Source organism: Ursus maritimus, unplaced genomic scaffold (genome assembly GCF_017311325.1).
Source record: "Ursus maritimus isolate PB19 unplaced genomic scaffold, ASM1731132v1 scaffold_24, whole genome shotgun sequence".
NCBI classification, from domain to species: domain Eukaryota; kingdom Metazoa; phylum Chordata; class Mammalia; order Carnivora; family Ursidae; genus Ursus; species Ursus maritimus.
The window spans coordinates 44,020,811-44,039,682 of NW_024424897.1; the positions used below are offsets into that span (position 1 = coordinate 44,020,811).

Consider the following 18,872-nt stretch of genomic DNA (forward strand, 5'->3'; position numbering starts at 1 on the left):
ACGTAAGAGAGGCGCGTCTCCGTGTCAGCCGAATCCGACGCAACACTGCCCCGCCCCGCGGCGCATCTGTCATTCCCGCGGCTCCCAGGGTGCCCCGCGCGAGGCCGGCCGGGAGGGGCAGCGTTCCGGCGGAAGCCGCCGCCCGGCCCGCACGTGCATCCGAGACCGGCCCGCACAACCAATTGTCGGAGATGAGGTCTCTGACCTCTGCGCTGTGCCCCTCCCCCTCCCCAACGTCCACAGGTCTGAAGGGCGAAGGGTGAGGGTGGGGTGGCAGTGCAGCCACTGTCCAGCCTGTGAGGTCTCTTTGCCCCTCATCTACAGGTAATCGCTCTCTTGTTGGTCACAGAGCTCTTCCGTCCTTAGTTCTCCACTTCCACTTTCAAGTGTCTTCGCTTTTCACACTCGTTAGGTTACCTGTTACACATTAGACGTTGGGGGTGCCTGGGCTCTTAGAAAATTAGCCACCAAAGAATGAAAAATAAATCACTGCCTCTATTTGATGCATAGAAATGAAAAGTTTTGCCAAAGATTAAGATTTTCTTCAAATAAGTGGTCCTTAATCTTTTTGGGGGGTGGGGAGGGCGGTGCATGGGATTCCTTTGGGGATCTGACGAGAGCCATGGCTCTCCCCAGAAAAATGCACACACGATTTTACAAACAAGTTTTATGAGGTCCACAGACCTGGAAGCCAGGTTAAGAACTCCTACTTTAAATAAATGTTTTGCCTGGTAGGATAGTAAAAAAGAGGGAGATGTGAAGAGGAGGGAAACAAAGGAAGAGGAGATTCTGCCAGTAGAAAATGGCCGAATTACTTGCAGATATGTAATGTCTGCGTAAGTAAAATGACAAGGGGATGTTTTAATTTACAGAAATCGACTTGCAAAAAATTTTGGACTATCTTGTTTTTCCTAATCCTGGTAAAATGGAGGATAGCAGCAAGAGTTTGAGGATATCTAAGTTGTAAAATGGACGTAAGGACATCGCCAATAAGCTGGACTCCAGAAAGCTCTGTCTAGGATTTTATTAGACTGCTTTTCCCCCCAATATACCTGTTTTGGAAGATTGAGACAAAAAGGCACAAACTCACATTAAATAAACAAGGTAATCTAATCCGTTCTACAAAGTGTATTTTGTAAAAGAAGTAGCACTAGGAACCAACCAAAATAAGTCAGGGAGTCCCAGCAGGGACTGTAAGAGAACTTGGGGGGATATACACATGCCCACAATACTGACCCTGTCCCTGACCTCTCTCTGTGAGAAGGCCAGAGCCCAGCACCGCCCCCTACAGAGGCACTGCTGCTTCAAACCGAGACTCCGACCCCGGAAATGTGACGGAAGCAGCTGGTCTGAAGGGGCACGGCACATCGTCAGGTACTACCCTGGGGCTGAGCCTTTCATCTTAAACCCCTCTGAGTGCTAGTCAGTGCTGGTCCGGAGGCGGGCGGGAAGGTAAGAGGGGTACTTAAAAGCCAACACTGTTGCCCAGCAGCACCCCTATCCACGGGGGTACAATAGACCAGGGACACCCCTCCTTATGTTTCTGTGGGCTAGAGCCCCCGATCCAGCTGACCTCAGGAAATTCTAGCTCAGCTCATGAGGATGCTTGCAAACTGGGGCAACAGGTGGAGATGGGAGGAGCCAGAGAAAAGCCAGGTAAAGAGCAAGGCCCACCAGAGTTGGAAGGGTATGTGTGGATCTCAGAGAAGAGCTGAGGCAAGGAGACTAATAATCTGATGACCCGCAAACCACATACTGTCTGCTTAGAACATCATGGTTCCTTTCTCTCAGGATAACCCACATCTGGATTTAGCTGATGAATGAAGGGAAAACTTTAAGCACAAATATAATTATAGCTAATACAGAGCTTATAGGAAAACATTTACATTTTTCTCCAGTAGGAATGCTTCACTTTCCCAAATAGATGCTACCAGCAGTTGGGAATCCTAAAAACCAACTGAACTGCCCCAGATCCATTACTGTAGACCCCACAAGGTGAGGAGCCTGAAAGGAAGGTGTAACAGGACATTTCCTGGTCCCAAATAGGCCTCAATGAAGGTGAGAGATAACCACACTGAGGGGTCTGAGTCTGTCCACTGTTGCCCCAAGAGGGTCACAGGGAAGCAGCCATCAGGACGTCACAGGTGCAATCCTGTGAAACACTCCCTTATTGCACTTAGAAATCAGTAAGGCGAAACAAACTGACGACGACGTAAGGATAAATGGTCCCATCCTACTTCTCGCTCCCCCAGCACAGATTTGGTCTCTTAATCAGCCACTGCACCCAGACTAGCATGGGCTTGGATCATAACACACTCGGCTAACATACTTCACGGGCCTTGGGAAATGTCAGGTGACACCACAGCTATCTCAGACTCTCCCGCTGGGAAGGCATACTTGGGTTCCGCCAAGTTGTATACAACCACGGAGCGCTTGGCAGCTTCTACCTCCCCTGGAGTCTGGACGTTTTCACCGGCCTCCCTTTGGTAGAGTTCTATACTACGAGCACTACTTGCTTTTTGCTTTTGATTGTCCAGGACAGAACTCAGCATGGGGGCGGGATGAGCTGAGTTCCTGATCCCCAAATTCCTTTCCAGCAACTGGAGACAAGAGGGAACATGTTCTGCTGGGGAAAAGCTTTTTGCATGCTCGTTTTTGTGCAGCATGGAAAGATCAGGACCCTCGTGTCCTGACCAGCCTCAGAGACAGAGGACAGGAATCTAACAAAGCACAGAGAAAAGAGGATTATTGCTGAGTGGCAGCACCAGCCCAAAAGGGAAGAGGAGCGTGGACATACAGAGCTCCGCGGGGGTGGGGGCGGGGGTGGGGGTGGGACAGACTAATTAGTACATATGGGGCTGACTCAATTCTAAGGGCCACACTGGACAGGTCCCTCCACGTGGAGAACTGACCCGGACATATTGCGGGCACTGCAAGGTTCAGACGGAGTGAGCAACAGGAGGGCCAAGAGGCCACAGGTGTCTCTAAGACCAGTGACCAGAGATGCGATCCTGGGGCAGGGGTTATCTGTATTTGTTACATTTTTAAAACAGAGACTGGATGGGCCCTGGTTACTTCCTTGGTGCCTACAGCACGTTAACAATGGGTTACTGAGAGCAGAGATCAGAGTTATGAAGCCACACTGCTGTTCTGTGGAACTGGAGGAAAAAACTGTATTTCTAACTCATCTCTCCCCAGGTGAGCACTCAAAATTGCAAAGATCTGCCCAGGAAGCAAAATACCTCAGTTTCTCCCCAGGTTGAAAACAAATGAACTTAAATCATTTAAATCACCACATCACAAAAGGCAGCTATTTTGAAAGACTAAAAATGTCACTTGGAAATAAAGGGGGGGTTGTGTGGGGGGGAACACACAGAAATGGGCTGAGAACAAAATGGTTGGAGAGGGAGGAGCTGTAAATACAGCAACCTACACACCATATATCTCAGAGGAGCAGGCTCCCGCACACACGGGCTTCATAATACCAGACGGTCTATTTGTTCACAATATTAAAGGGCATCTAGAATTAGCTACAGTAAGGGATCGAAAGTTGCCTGAAGAATGGGCACAGAAAGGCTGCGTCCGAAGATGGCCTGTCACTCAGGAGGGTGGAGCTGCTGGGCCTTCCTGTTGACCACTGTCTTGCAAAACTAGAAGAGAAATATAATTATTAAGGAAGCAACAGAGGAAAATGGAAACACACTGTAAATCATTGATGGCGGAATTTCAAAAGGAGGAAAGATGCCAGCTGGGGGTCCGGGGAGGAAACCAATGTCCAAGCAGCTGGCACTGCATCAATCCACTTAGTCCCACTATTTTATCTCCCTGAAGTTCTCACGCACCATGGGCAGGGAGTGCGAGCCGAGGTTTGCATTACTACTGGTGAGATGCCAGGCCTCCTCAGCTCCTTAGTGTTAGAGGACAATCAGATTTTACTTGATAAAATAATTTTCTCTCAGAGCCTGATGGGAAGCAGGGCCAGGTTTTTAATTCCATGACCAAACCACCGAGAGCTGCTGGAATATCAGCAAGTCTGGAGGTGTGCAGGGTACTGGGAGCTAAGGGAAGGACGGGGCTTGGGAACGAGTGGCAGCATGAAACGGGGACATCTCATCCTGCTCCTAGGACGCTCCAAGCATCTGAAAGAGGCTGCCTCTGATGAGGACAGCTACTTAGTATGGATCAGAGGCTTTAAGGAGGAAGGAAATGAAGCACCAGACAAACGACAAACCGCAGGAAAAGCTGGCCAGCAGATTTTCCAAGGGCGGGGCAGGGAATGCGTGCAGGTGGGGGCCAGGAACTAGCTCTGGCACTGGGGGGTACAGGGAGCACCCCTGAATGCCGGCTTCAACTTGAAATAGCTCTAGTTACGAAAGGAAGAGGAATTAGTTGCAGATAAGCTTCAGTTCTTGTGTCTACCCCTCCAACCCAGCCCCACTTCTCACTACTGGGTGGGTCCATGTGTCTGTCTGGGCAGTTCATTATAAAATCACATGTCCCTGAGATGGTCTAATAGTCGCCTCTTTCAATGGAAGCCTGAGAGCTGTTTAGCATGGCAGTTATCATTATTAACAGAGGCCAGGACGAGGAATGAAGCAAGTTTCCTGACTCCATAGGTGGGCTGCTGAGGCCCTGAGGACCTAAACTGATTTTCACGTCAATGAGACGCAAAGGGAGAGATTCAGTACATACAGTGCAGAAGGGGGAAGGGTGCCTTTAGTCATCCGCGGTCATTCCTTTCACTGGGTCCTTTTGTCTCATCTGGAACAGAAAAACACAGGAAAAACTGAAGGCTCTTGCTGCTGATGGAACTCCAACACAAATACATTCCACCTTCTCTTTAGTCCTGCCAGTGAAGAGGGTGGAGCATTTTTTGTGCACAAAGCAAATCAGAAGATTCTGCATACGTACAGCCAAAGCCATACCATTTATAGCTCCATGTCACTGGTCCCACGGTCCATGATTTCTGTTCCTCTCCCTGCACCCCAGTGCTGGGGTGCAGCTCTTAAGGTCCTCTCTTCATTCATTCATTCATTCATTCATTCATTCATTCATTCATTCATTCAACAAATATCTATGAAGCAACTCTTTTGTGCTAGGAGCTGCACAAAACGGCTCCAGGTCTGAGGATTCGGCAATGAACCAAAACAGACCAAGTCTCTCCTTCTGGTGCTTACATTCGGGGGCAAAGTAGGGGAGAATGAACAAACCAATATACTTTGGGGGGGGCTGCTGGGATGGAGAATGACTGTGAAGAAGTGGGCTGTGGAAGGCCTCTATGGTATGTGACGTGAGTAGGGACCCGAAGGAAGTGAGGGGCAAGTCCTGTGGCTCCCTGGAGGGGGTATGTGGGGGTCGTCCAGGCAGAGGGAACAGCAATTCCCTTTCCTGGGCTCTGCTGAGGGCTCCACGCAGTCAGTCAGGTAGGCAGAGTGTGGCACAAGGCAGGGGTTGAAAGTGCAGGGGGGGTAGGTCTCAGCAGAAGTGCAAGGCTGCTGGAAAGCAGGATGGGGTCTTCTCCGGAAGCCCTGAGTAGCCCCTGTCAACTGCATCTTCCAAGCAGAAGTGGACACAACTTCTTGTGGGGATAGCGTGGAGGTGATCTCTCTCAAATCCTTTCCAACTTGAGTTCCATTCTATTTGCAGATACCTATAGCACATGTGTATTTTAACTTCCCATTAGATACTTCCTCACTATCCATGAGCTTTCTGCTTGACTTTCATTCTTTTTTCATTCAACAAATTTGGAACACCTCAGAGAATGACCCGTGGAATCAGACTCCCTGGATTGTATTCTGGCGCCATGACCAACTGTGACTCTGAGCAAGTGACTTCACTGCACTCTAAGCCTCAGTCTCCGTCATAAGAAAATAGAGATAACAGAAGTACCCACATCATGTGGTTGTTGAAAATTAAACAAAGATATCCGCGGTGAGTACCTAGCATGGAGTACGCACTCAGGCCACGTTATCTGTGTTATTTTTTTTTTTTTTAAAGATTTTATTTATTTATTTGACAGAGAGAGACAGCCAGCGAGAGAGGGAACACAAGCAGGGGGAGTGGGAGAGGAAGAAGCAGGCTCCCAGCGGAGGAGCCCGATGTGGGGCTCGATCCCAGAGCACCGGGATCACGCCCTGAGCCGAAGGCAGACGCCCAACGACTGCGCCACCCAGGCGCCCCTATCTGTGTTATTTCTGCAGCATCCTGCCCTGAAGGGGATGCGTGTGTCCACAAGCTCTGAAGAACTTGGACTTCTATGCTACGTTCCTCCTCAGAGTTCTGTTTTATTCGCTAAAACTTTAATACTGCCGCATTTTGCAGAGATTCTACCTCAGAAGAAGTAGTTCTCCACTAGGAAATATTTTCAAAATACCCTCCCCACTACATTTCAAACACCTGTTCATTGTTCACACTCCCTGCTTCCCCCCAACTATGATACTCAGTGAGTCCATGGGGAACCTGGGCATGGTAAAAAAAAAAAAATTCTCCTGCTCCTCCCCGGAGTTCTGATATTCACTCCTTCTTGACAACTTTTACCAGAATCACATCAAATGTCTTAGGTTGGTCTTTTAGGCCTGAGTTCCCTACTTGAGCAAAACAATCGCCTGGGCTACTTGTGGATTTTTGGAACCCAGGCCTGCCAAGTCAGAACCTACAGGAGACAGGACAGTAAGTGAGTCATAAAATCAGTCTTACAAGCCTCACTCTTCATCATCCCGGCAAAGACCCGCCGTGCCCAACAGGAGGTCTAGCTGCCAAGTTGACATGTGCTCATTCCTAACTCCACCTGCACGACTGCTCTAAACTCGCTCTCAGGAAGGGGGTCCTTTTTTTAAGGTTTTTTTTTTTTTTTTTTTAATTCATTTAAGTAATCTCTATCCCCAACGTGGGGCTCGAACTCACAACCCTGAGATTAAGAGTCGCACGCTCCTCCAACTGAGCCAGCCAGGCACCCCATGAATGGTAGAGTTTTGATGTTTATTGCTCCTCTAACCTCAGTTATCTGTCATTTAATGTCTGTTAATATATCACTTTCTAAGAGTTTAACAAATTCAAGATTTTCCAACATGATAGGAATCTGTTAAGGATAAAGGCACTATCATATTTTAATTTAATTAATTTATTTTATTTTTATTTCTTTTTTTAAAGATTTTATTTGTAAGTAATCTCTACACCCAACATGGGGTTCAGACTCACAACCCCAAGACCAAGAGTCACACACTCCACTGACTGAGGCAGCCAGGCACCCCTGGACTGTCGTATTTTTAGAAAGACAGAGAGTTTACCTTGTAGTGTTAGGCTGGAATTGGAAGTATCTGTGTGAACATAATATGTAAGACAGAGGGAGAAATAGCTATGGACGTCAAAGTTCCCCAGCTCTGTCCTATGAGGCGGCCTGGGGGCAGCAACACCCCAATCATCATGAGCACACCTAACCCCCTTCACTGAAAGGAACCAGGGCTCCTTAGGGATATGACTGGTCCCAGGGCTGTGTCACGGAAGGAAAATGGCGAGCCTGTGATACCTCAGTGTGCCTCGGGTGGACAGAGATAGCCCTACCAGTAACTGGACAGAGAGACAGCCGGAGTACAGTGAAAGGACACCGGGTCTGGGACAGTGTGGCCTGAAACACACAAACTGGGTCTGATGACGCAGAATCACTGGACAAACTCAAACCAAAAGACGTTCTACCAAATGACTCGCCTATCGCCTCCAAGCGTCAAGGTCACGGACGACCAGGAAAACTGAGCAACTGCACCAGACTGAGAGACACTAGAAAGGTGCAGTGTGTGGCCCTCGGGCTCTATCCTCTGCTTCCAAGGAATGGGGTCTCTGGGTCAAGGGGCATACAGGAGTGCTTTGTATTCTTGCTGTTTCTGTAAGTTGGAAACTCTTTTGAAATAATGTTTCTTTTAAGAATTGAAGTACAGCTGACGTACGATATTATGTTAGTTTCGGTGTACAATATAGTGATTCGACAATTAGAAACGTTAGGAAATGCTCGCCACATAAGGGTAGTTGCATTCGGTGACCATACAAAGTTATCACACTGCTGTGGTAGCGCTGTTCTGTGCTGTACTTCTCATCCTGTCACGGACTCACTTTATAACAGGAAGTGTGTACATTGTAATCCCCTTCACCTATTTTCCCCCTCTCCTCTGGGAACCACCAGTTTGTCCTCTGTATTTATGAGTCCACTTCTGCTTCTCGTTTGTTTGTTCATTTGTTTTGTTTTTTAGATTCCACATGTAAGTGAGATTATATGGTATTTGTCTTTTTCTGTCTGACTTTTCACTTAGTATCATGCCCTTTAGGGTCCATCCATACTGTCACAATGCAAGATTTCATTCCTTTTATGGCTGATATTCCATCCATTCTATTTACACACACACACACACATACACACAACACATACACACATACACACACACACCCCCAAATCTTCTCTATCCATTAATCTATCGAAAGATACTTAGGTTGTTTCTGTATCTCGGCTCAAAATAATTTTTTTTAATTTTTTAATTTATTTTTTTAAAGGATTTTATTTATTTATTTGACAGAGAGAAAGAGGGAGAGAGTGAGCACAAGCAGGGGGAGAGAGAGGGGGAGCCCGATGTGGGGCTTGATCCCAGGACCCTGGGATCATGACCCGAGCCGAAAGCAGACGCTTAATGGACTGAGCCACTCAGGCGCCCCAAAATAATTTCCTTTTAAACACAGAAATGTGCTCATTAAATGTTTGCTCACTAATGACCATATAAGTTTTCAATTTCAGAGAAGCTCAGATTTAATATAGGGGAGCAAAGCTCCTTGGGCCTCAACCAGATCCATGTATACCCTAAGAGTTTATTGCCTTGCTTTAATTTACTAATGCAAAGCCAGGTCCTGTTTTCCTACTGCTTAAGATGCAACTTCCTATCAGGGAACATGACAGCTTCCCCTACTCTCAGAGACAAGGTCACCTCAGAGGGTGCCGCTGAAATAAAAATACATTATTTCATTCTTATAATGAAATGCTCTAAGAATGCTTTTTTCCTGTTTCCTGGGGCCTATGTGACACTGTGAGATTTTATCTGATGTTTGTTCCTCAGATCAAGCTACTGCAGGCTATGTATACACATATAGTCAAGGAATATGAAAACAGAAACTCCAATCTTGTTTTGTTTGTTTTTAACTGATCTTCTCTAGGGAATAAGGCCAGGGATTGGAAGAAAGGGACTTTAATTCATCTATTCATTTTATTTATTTACATGGACTTCCATTTTTTATTTTTCCAGCTTTTTTTAAAGATTTAATTTTATTTAAGATTTTATTACTTTTTAAAAAGAAATCTCTAAAATCTTAAATAAACAAATAAATAAATAAAATCTCTATACCCGACATGGAACTCGAACTCACAACCCTGAGATCAAGAGTTGCATGCTCTACTAAATAAGCCAGCCAGATGCCCCTATTTTTCTATAGCTTTTGAAAACTGTTTTTACTATTAAGTATGATATATTCCTTTGATTACAAAAAAACAAAACACCACAAAACAAAAAACTAGTAAAAGTATCGATGTCAGTATCCTGGTTGTGATACTGTGGTATATAGTTTTGCTACATGTTGCCATTGAGAGAAATGGATCTCTGTGTATTATTTCTTAAAACTGCATATGAATCTTACAATCATTTCAAAATAAAAAGTTCAATAAAATAAAGCTAGTAAAAAAAAATCAGTTTAAGACACTGAAAAGCATGGGGCGCCTGGGTGGCTCAGTCATTAAGCGTCTGCCTTTGGCTCAGGGCGTGATCCCGGGGTCCTGGGATCGAGTCCTGCATTGGGCTCCCTGCTCCACTGGCAGCCTGCTTCTTCCTCTCCCACTCCCCCTGCTTGTGTTCCCTCTCTCGCTGGCTGTCTCTTCTCTCTGTCAAACAAATAAATAAAATCTTAAAAAAAAAAAAAAAAGACACTGAAAAGCAACCACAGACCAAGCATTCCTGAAGGAACAGATACGAGGCACATGCAGAATTGTTTTTAGAAGCCCTTTAGAAAGCCCGTTGGAAAACAAATTTGGTAATAAATGGTAAGAGTCTTAAATTCTCTAATTCCATTTGTAGGAATTTATTCTAAGGAAATAATCGTAATCCAAATCCAAATAATAATCCAAAACACTGAGTGCACAAAAATTTCCATCATGGCATTATTTGTAGCAGTGAGAACCTGGAAGCATGAAGGAAAATCAGCACAGGGCAGTGACAGACTACGGAGCAATACGCATGCGGCAGTCAGGACCACCTATGGGAAGAGAGTTCTTCAGTGGGAAACTTTGTATTTGTTATAATGTTATATATTTGTTACGATGTTCAGAGAAAAAAGTAGGAAACACATTTGGCCCACGCAATATGATGGTAACTAAGTAAAAGTGTGTAGGAAGACTTAAAATGTGTTAAGGGTTGTCTTTAAAGATTTTATTTATTTTGAGAGAGAGAGAGCACGCACGCACGTGCCAGCGAGTTGGGGGGAGGAGCAGAGGGAAGGGGAGAGAATCTCAAGCGACTCTATGATGGGCGAGGAGCAAGGCTCGATCCCATGACCTTGAGATCATGACCTGAGCCGAAACCAAGATTTGGATGCTCAACCGACTGAGCCACCCAGACACCTAGAGGTTGTCTTTAAGTAGAGTACAAGTGATTTCTTTCTGCTTTTCACTATTTCCAAAAGAATGTTGAATGTTTATACATTACCTTAATATTGAAAAACGAGACTATACCTAAAAAGAAAATAAAGCTACTTCCGTGTTTCAAGATGCTGGGGTCTGCCCTGGGGTCAATCACTGTTGGGCAGATGAGAGAGAAGTAAGAATCCACGGAACATCATCTTCCTCCACATACAGGGATCCTTCAGCCTCAAGATACTGAGCTAGCTCTGCCCTCTGCACCTGCTACCGGCACTGAGTTTCTCTATCAGCTTAACTGTCCGAACTTCTATCTACCCCATTCACAAACTGGAAACTTCGGGGTATAATGTCCTGCCAGGCATTTCACTGCACAGGGACACTTATAAGTCTCTGGGTAACCAGTTCAGAGTTTAAGACTTAAAATCTAGAAATGATGGTGATCCATCATCCATCCATCTGTCCGAAAGCCGCAGGATGGAACAAGAGACCTCTACATCAAAACTGAGGAGATGAGAAAGGACAGGCACATTCACATGTAAGCATGTGGACAGGAGACTGACTATGAGGCTCAGAGACGGTCCCCAAGGTGGGCCAGCAGAGCAAGGGGGTCACGCAGCCTCTCGGCATCATCACGAAGGGATGGGCTATGGAGGGACCAGAGGAATCATGGAGCCAACAGGGACTTAGAAGGCAGCCCCACAAGGGAAGACTGGGAAAGAAAATGCTGCAGAATCTTAATCATGCACTCTGACACACAGGATCTCTGCTGGTTTTAAGCAAATGTTCTACAGGCCAGTAAATCAGAAAACAAGTTTTCTTAAAAATTTTTAAATGACTTCTCTTCTTCCAGGTTCATTATCTAGAGTTAGTGGCCAAAGGCCCAGGCGGTACCTGTTCACTGAACTAGAAGGTATCCTCAACTTCTTTGAGCCTCAGTTTCTCTTATCTATAAAATGAAAATAATACTATAGCACAGGCTGACATGATGATTTGATGACATAATTCAAGGAAAATGCTGACCACACACGACAGGCATACAGTACGACCTCAATAAAATATTAGCTTCTTTTTTTTTTTAAGATTTTTTTTTTAAACTTATTTATTCGACAGAGAGAGACAGCCAGTGAGAGAGGGAACACAAGCAGGGGGAGTGGGAGAGGAAGAAGCAGGCTCATAGAGGAAGAGCCTGATGTAGGGCTCGATCCCATAACGCCGGGATCACGCCCTGAGTCGAAGGCAGACGCTCAATCGCTGTGCCACCCAGGCGCCCCCAATAAAATATTAGCTTCTATTTGTAGTAAAAATATTTTTATTAATACCATGTTCAAGAGATAGTGAGTTCCCCAATATAGGAGGTGATCAAGTGCAGGCCGGTGGGGAAGCTGCAGAGAGGACTCAAGCACTGGTGAGGTAATTGGACTAAGTCACCTTTAAGGTGCTTTCTTCCAATTTTGAGTCTGTATGAGTCTGTTTCTTCAGAGAGCAAGAGCAAGGGAGAGGGAGAAAAAGAGAGGGCAGGAGGGGAGGGGAAAGAGGAAAGGAGGGAGGGAGACAAAGAGACGCTGCTCTCCTACAGGCACATGTTTCCTGACATTTTTCTTTTTAGGGCAAAGGACTAATCTCTTGATCCTCTGTTTCTCAAATCCTTGAGCCTCATCCAAGAATGGTGAGTCCACCCTCCCACAGGGACTAGAGTTACAGTAGTAGAGGCTGTGGCCTTATAGTGACCTCTCATAATTCACAAAAAAATCTACCCACACTAGGCTACTAAGCATTAATCAAAGAATATGGGTCATAATTCCTATTGCAAATCTACAGTTAATCATGGCAGATTGTAAACATGCATTTATTCCAATTCCTGCCCCAAACCGTACTATGATGCGACTGAAGGAATAGCAAAAGATCTAAAACCACGAAGGCAACAAGACCAGCAGATAAGAAATTGTAGCAACATTCTGGAAGACGAAATACGGATGGATGAGTAGTTACTAATTCGCAGAGCAGCAGATCTGACACCCGAGTGCCTGTGAGGAGGGGAGCTAAGAAGGACACGCCTATTTGTGCTGCGGGTTCTCCAAAGGCTCAGGATCTGGAAGCACCACGTACCTTAGAGGGTGGGAGTGCAGGTGGGGCTGAAAACAGGTGACTTATTTGTAAGTGAGAAAAAAACCCAGTTTGCTTCTGGTATGCCCTGGTGTTCCCTCCCTGAATTCTCAAAGGAAATAAAGAACATACAGGGGGCCGAAAAACGTTGAAAACCAAACACAAAAACAAAAAGCCATAGCTTTAGAAAGGGAGATAATGCACAAAGAAAAATAGAAAAAAGGGGCGCCTGGGTGGCAAAGCGGTTAAACGTCTGCCTTCGGCTCAGGGCGTGATCCCGGCGTTATGGGATCGAGCCCCACATCAGGCTCCTCCGCTATGAGCCTGCTTCTTCCTCTCCCACTCCCCCTGCTTGTGTTCCCTCTCTCACTGGCTGTCTCTATCTCTGTCGAATAAATAAATAAAAAATCTTAAAAAAAAAAAAAAAAAAAGCTAGGTCTAAAAAAAACAAAAAAGAAAAACAGAAAAAAGTACTTAAGAAAAAGAACACAGCATAAGAAGTGCTTTAAAATGTTTTTAAGGGGCGCCTGGGTGGCTCAGTTGGTTAAGCGTCTGCCTTTGGCTCAGGTCATGATCCTGGGGTCCCAGGCCCAGGTCGGGCTCCACACTTGGTGGGGAGCCTGGTTCTCCCTCTCCCTCTGCCCTTTCCCCCACTTGTGCTCTCTGTTTTAAATAAATAAATAAATAAATAAATAAATAAATAAAAAATAAATAAATAAATAAATAAATAAAATCTTAAAAAAAAACAGAAAGAAAACAAAATTATTAACTAAAAAATATAAATAAATAAAAAATTTTAAATTCAACAGATGAGAGAGAAGTTAACACTGGAAACTACCTCCCAGAAAGCAGACACTAAAAAGGGACAGAAAATGTACGAAAATCAGGTCAATTCATGAGGTCTGACTTCTAACTTCTAATAAAAATTCCAGAAAAAGAACAAAGAAAACAGAGGGGAGAAAACTGTGATACAAAGAGAAATTACAATATAAAAACATTTTCTACAACTGAGAAGACCTTGGGGCACCTGGGTTGCTCAGTTGGTTGAGTGGCTGGCTCTGGATTTCGGCTCAGGTCATGATCTCAGGGTCCTGAGATCGAGCTCCGAGTTGGGCTCTGTGCTCAGCACGCAGAGTCTGTTTGTCCCTCTCCCTCTGCTCCCCCCCCCACCCCACTCGTGCTCTCTCTCCCTCTCCCATAAATAAAATCTTAAAAAAAAAAAAAAAAAAAGAACTGAGGGGCTCTTTAGATCTTTAGTTTTTAGAACTGAGAGGGAGCAAAATCAATAAGGATGGACTGACTCACCTGCATTATACAGTGTGCATCACACACCAACCAGACCAGACCGTCCATGTAACGTAACGGCAGAGGTACACAAAACTAAGCTAACAAAAGGGAGGGAAGCAACTACTAACTTCTTATATTATTTTTTTTTCAAGTTTTTATTTAAATTCCAGTTAACAGGGGCACCCGGGTGGCTCAGTCAGTTAAGCATCTGCCTTCAGCTCAGGTCATGATCTCAGGGTCCTGGGATCGAGCCCCACGTCAGGCTCCCTGCTCAGCGGGGAGTCTGCTTCTCCCTCTCCCTCTGCCCCTCCCCCCCCCCACTTGTGCTCGCTCTCAAATAAATAAAATCTCAGTACATAAATAAATAAAAACTAAATTTCAGTTAACATACAGTGTAATATTAGTTTTAGGCTAACTTCTTAAAAAAAAAAACACAACAGTTCCTTCAAGAAAGGAACAAATATCAGGAGCAGACTAAAGTGCTCAGTTGGGGAGAAGAATGAGAAAGTTGTCATAATAACAACCCTGAATAATGAATTAACCCCAAATTGTGGTACTGGAGGAAAGAAAAGACAGTTTGAGTGGTAGGTGGGGTAGAGGAGTTAAACCTTTCATAGGAAAAGATGATCATTAATATCTAAAGTTGAGAAATGAAGAATTAAGCGCCTAAGTATATTCTTTGGCAATATGGGGGTAATTAACAAAAGAAACAACCATAAGAACTGCAAGGGGCCGCTTCTGGGGTGCTGCACTCCAGGTCAGGGCAGAGGAGGACAGCTTCTTCCTTCTAAGCCTGGGATACTGTCTGAGTTTGTAAATTATAAAAATACTTCTAGAGGTAATGTTTTTGTTATGGTAATGACCGTCATGGTGGTTTCCCCAGGTGTATACTTACCTGAAATTCATCAAGATGGAGAGATTAAATATGTGCACAGGGCACCTGGGTGGTTCAGTCAGTTAAGTGTCCAACTCTTGGTTTCGGCTCAGGTCATGACCTCAGGGTAGTTAGATCCAGCACTGCATCGGGTTCCTCGCTGAGCATGGAGCCTGCTTAAGAGTCTCTCTTTCCCTCTCCTTCTGCCTAACCCCCACACTGCTCGTACACACACTCTCTCTTAAATAAGTGCAGCTTTTTTTTTTTAAAGATTTTATTTACTTATTAGAGAGAGAGAGAGAGAGAGAGAAAAAGAGCAGAGGAAGGGGCAGAGGGAGAGGGAGAAGCAGACTCCCCACTGAGTGCAGAGCCAGATGTGGTGCTCGATCCCAGGACCCTGAGATCATGACCTAAGCTGAAACCAAAATTCGGATACTTACCGACTGAGCTACCCAGGAGCCCCTATGCAGCTTTCTGTATGCCAGTATACCCCAATAAAGTGTTTTTTTTTAAATTAAGAAATGAAACTAAAAATTAAACTTTGATAACAATATTTTTAGGAGGGAAAAGAAAGCAAAAAGACAAGTAAGTCAGAGGTACAGTTAGCACACAAAGGTCCAGTTCAGTTGCTAATGGGGTCAAAAGATGTCCCCCAGTGACACAGACTTGGTTTTGCTTTCTCTTCCACTGCAAACTATTTACAATTCCAATTCTAAATTGGGTTTCCTGCATTTGCAGTTATCCTGGAGGATAGTGGTCTTCTGGGTTTTTGGCACAATTCTCTACAGAATGGAGAAACACACAGAGAGAGGTGGGGGACTAAAAAAGACCTCCCTAATGGTGAGGGCTCTCAAACTTTGGATCTGAGGGAGGCAGATCCAGTGGCTCCTCTGGAGAGCTCTTCCAGCTCCAGGAATTCAAATTCTGCCCAAAGAATGAAAGGCTGTCCATAAATGCTTCCTCGAACCTGAGTATACTTTCAGCTGGCTTTTGTCAGGCAGTGGGTGGCTGAGGCTCCAGGCTAAACCCCAACGTCTCCATACTCCTTTGTCTGGTAACTTTTTTTTTTCTTTTCTTCCTTTTTTTGCTCAGGACTTGGGTGACCAAAACACTGACGCCTCTCTCTTACATAGGCAGTCCCACCAGCGCCCTGGACATTAAAAATCTACCACTTCCAGAAGATCCTTAGCCGAAGAGTCAGGAATTGTGTCCAAAATCCTGCCACTTCCCTGCCAAGTATAGCTGGATGAATAATCAGAACACCTGCCTTCAACAGCAGCGAAGGAAGGAAGAACTCCTGGGCCAAGTGTGCACCCAAGGCCAGCACAGTGAAGCGGCGGCACCACGGACACTCGGCCTGGGTCTCATCTGAGGCACTGCTGGGGAGCTGAGCAAAGCTGGGCATGGCAATGTCTGCCTGACATCTGGCTCCAGGCCAGCCCACCCAGGGCAAGGAGGGAGAGATGGATGGCAGTTATGAAAGAGCTTCCTGCCTTATTTTTAGCCCCGAGAGGGCAGGAGGGCCCCGAATGGCATTTAAGTAAAGAAGAGAAGCCAAGTGATTTCGCACTATGGCTCTTACCCTGATGGTATCACCTGCAGGCTGTATGACCTTGGGCATGGAGCTGGACTCTCTGAGCCCCTACCTCCTCATCTGAGGGTGGCAATAACAGTGGTGTCTCCTCACAGGTACGGCGAGGACCGCAGGAGATGGTGTATGTAAAAGCCCTGAGTGGTGCCCTCACACAGTAAGGACGTGAACCTTATTGACGATCTCCTCAGAGCGCGCCTTGCAGAGAAGCATTCCCAAATGAGGCAGGAGCGCTAGGCCTTCAGCTCCCACGGAGCAGACAGCCCTCCTCCTTGGGTCCATGCCAATCCCTCCCTTCCCCCGAAAGAGCCAAGGGTCCAAACTCTAAAAATAGGTCCAAACAACCTTGCAGAGTAGTTAGTTGTGTGTGAGCTGTTGCTGTCCTCTGTGGGTGACGTGCATGGTCCTCACGAATCGAGCCAGCCTGCCTCCTCCCAGGGTCACCTCCAACCCTGCAGCCCAGCAGGACTCCCCCCACCCCACCAGTTCTGAAGAACCACTGCAGAGTTACTCACTTGGCGTGCAGCACACACTGCCATATTTGTCTCTCCGAATATGCCAAGACCTCGGCTAGACTGCGAATTCAAGAGCGCTAGCTGTTCTCTTCCTTACGGTTCTAAACTACCTGGCACCAGACCTTCCTCACGCGGGCACTAACATGTTCCTGGAGCCACAGGCGGCGCCCTCAGGAACTGCCCCACAGGACAGTCTCCTTCATGGATTTACTGAGTCGAGAGCCCAGTCTCCTCCAGGAGCCCACTTACCTCATCCAGCTGTCTCTTCGTCTCTTCTTCCATCCTTCGGATGTCGTCCATCGTCAGGTCAACCCACTTATCGAGCCAACAGAAGAGCTGCCTGTGGAAGTTTGTAAACAGACGCCTTTCTTGCTACAAAAAGGAGGGAACCTAGTTAGAACCCAGAAGGCAGAGGCCACTGTTGCAGCTCCCCTCCCATGATCTCCATGTCAGTAAGCCCACTTTCTTGAAGGGGCGGGGAGGAGAGGTGCCTGGCTGGCTTATATGGATGAGCCTGCAGGGCCTAAAAGTCAGTGACTTTTGCCCTCACGTGACAAGAGGTATCGCTTCAAGGAGGGAGCCCCCTGGAGAGGATGGGTACCTACCTCACAGCTGGGCCCTGTGCCCAAAATGCTACCAACACAGGCAGCCTACGAGCTCACGGTTCAGCCAAGGCCCCGAAACAACTGTGCCAAGTTTCCCTCTTGTCCCTGGAGCTGAAGGCCAGGTTAAAACTGGCCAGCAGCTAAGAAAGGGGGCCCAAGAGCGAGGATCCAACACATCAGAGAAAAAGCTGTAAAAATGCCTTAGGTCTGTCCAGTTCAAGAATTTAGGGCACTGGAGAATTTGGCCCATAGGGCCTCTTGCCTTTTGGCTTCAAGAAAGTTTTATCTGCAGTTCTGTCACAGCAAGCCCCTTCCTGTTTCCTTTTTTTTGGGGGGGGGGCTTCAGTTTCCTTCCCTGTCACACGTGGTGCCCCTGGATAGATGGCATTAAGCTGTAGGACAGTCAAGTGGAAGGGGAAGTAGGGGTCTGGGAAATCAGACTGAAATATTCTGATGTCAGCCACCGTCAGACACAACTCACATGGGTTCTATGATCTTCTCTTGTTGGGCAAAATACACCCCCACCAACACACACACACACACACACACACACAGGCCTCACCCTGGTCACTTACCTTATGTATAAAGTTTTCCACTTTGTTCTGTAGGCCCCACCACTTGAACTTGACAGTAACCAGTTTGTATGCACACATGTATGGGCAGTCTTTCTGATTTACAAGTTCTTGCTGTATTAGAGACACACATATAGGCAGGTAGGTAACTAAAAGGGCTGACCTCTGGCTCTCCCTTAGCCCACCGTAGCCAGTTCCCTCCTCCCTGGGGAGAGGTCTGCCCATGCTACGCCCTGCCCCCTGATGGTGAGGGTGTGAACTGCACCTTCCAATTTGGGCCCAACGGTCCTCGGCCTGTTTTGATAGATTTAAATTTTGCTGGGTCTTCCTCCGCCTTGTAATCCTGAGAGAAGTTGTAGAATTGGAGTTAGGGGAGGAAGGGAAAGAGGGACAGAGAGGGAGAGAGAAGGAGTGACAGGGAGGGAGAGGGAGAGAGAGGAGGGAGGGAGAGGGAGAGAGAGGAGGGAGAGGGAGGGAGACCAAGATTAGATTTTTCCATCAGAGTACACTTCATACCAGTCTTGAAGCTGCTGGTGTAGAGAAAATATGGGAAAATGTTATAAACAAGATATACAACTGTTTATATTTGCCTCAGAGGAGAGCTGTGTGATTTTCTCTGCCATGGTTTGTTTTCAATTTTACCCATATTAAAGGGTCACAGGACT

At 46.3% G+C, this 18,872-nt stretch overlaps 1 protein-coding gene and 1 long non-coding RNA gene across 2 annotated transcripts in view; one reads left to right on the forward strand and one right to left on the reverse strand.

Annotated features, from left to right (window-relative positions):
- Window positions 1-49: 49 nt before the first annotated feature.
- Window positions 50-1,113, forward strand: LOC103667170. The gene is made up of 2 exons (XR_569686.2): window positions 50-324; window positions 873-1,113. It is a non-coding gene; the product is annotated as an uncharacterized LOC103667170 (long non-coding RNA).
- Window positions 1,010-18,872, reverse strand: part of PITPNA (phosphatidylinositol transfer protein alpha) — a 39,083-nt gene continuing 21,220 nt past the window's right edge. Inside the window, exons 8-12 of the mRNA XM_008695288.2 lie at window positions 18,473-18,550; window positions 18,211-18,321; window positions 17,280-17,402; window positions 4,693-4,761; window positions 1,010-3,650 (exon numbers count right to left, since the gene is read on the reverse strand). Coding sequence (XP_008693510.1) covers window positions 4,717-4,761; window positions 17,280-17,402; window positions 18,211-18,321; window positions 18,473-18,550 — 357 coding nt within the window. The 3' untranslated portion in view covers window positions 1,010-3,650; window positions 4,693-4,716. The remainder of the gene's footprint in view (window positions 3,651-4,692; window positions 4,762-17,279; window positions 17,403-18,210; window positions 18,322-18,472; window positions 18,551-18,872) is intronic.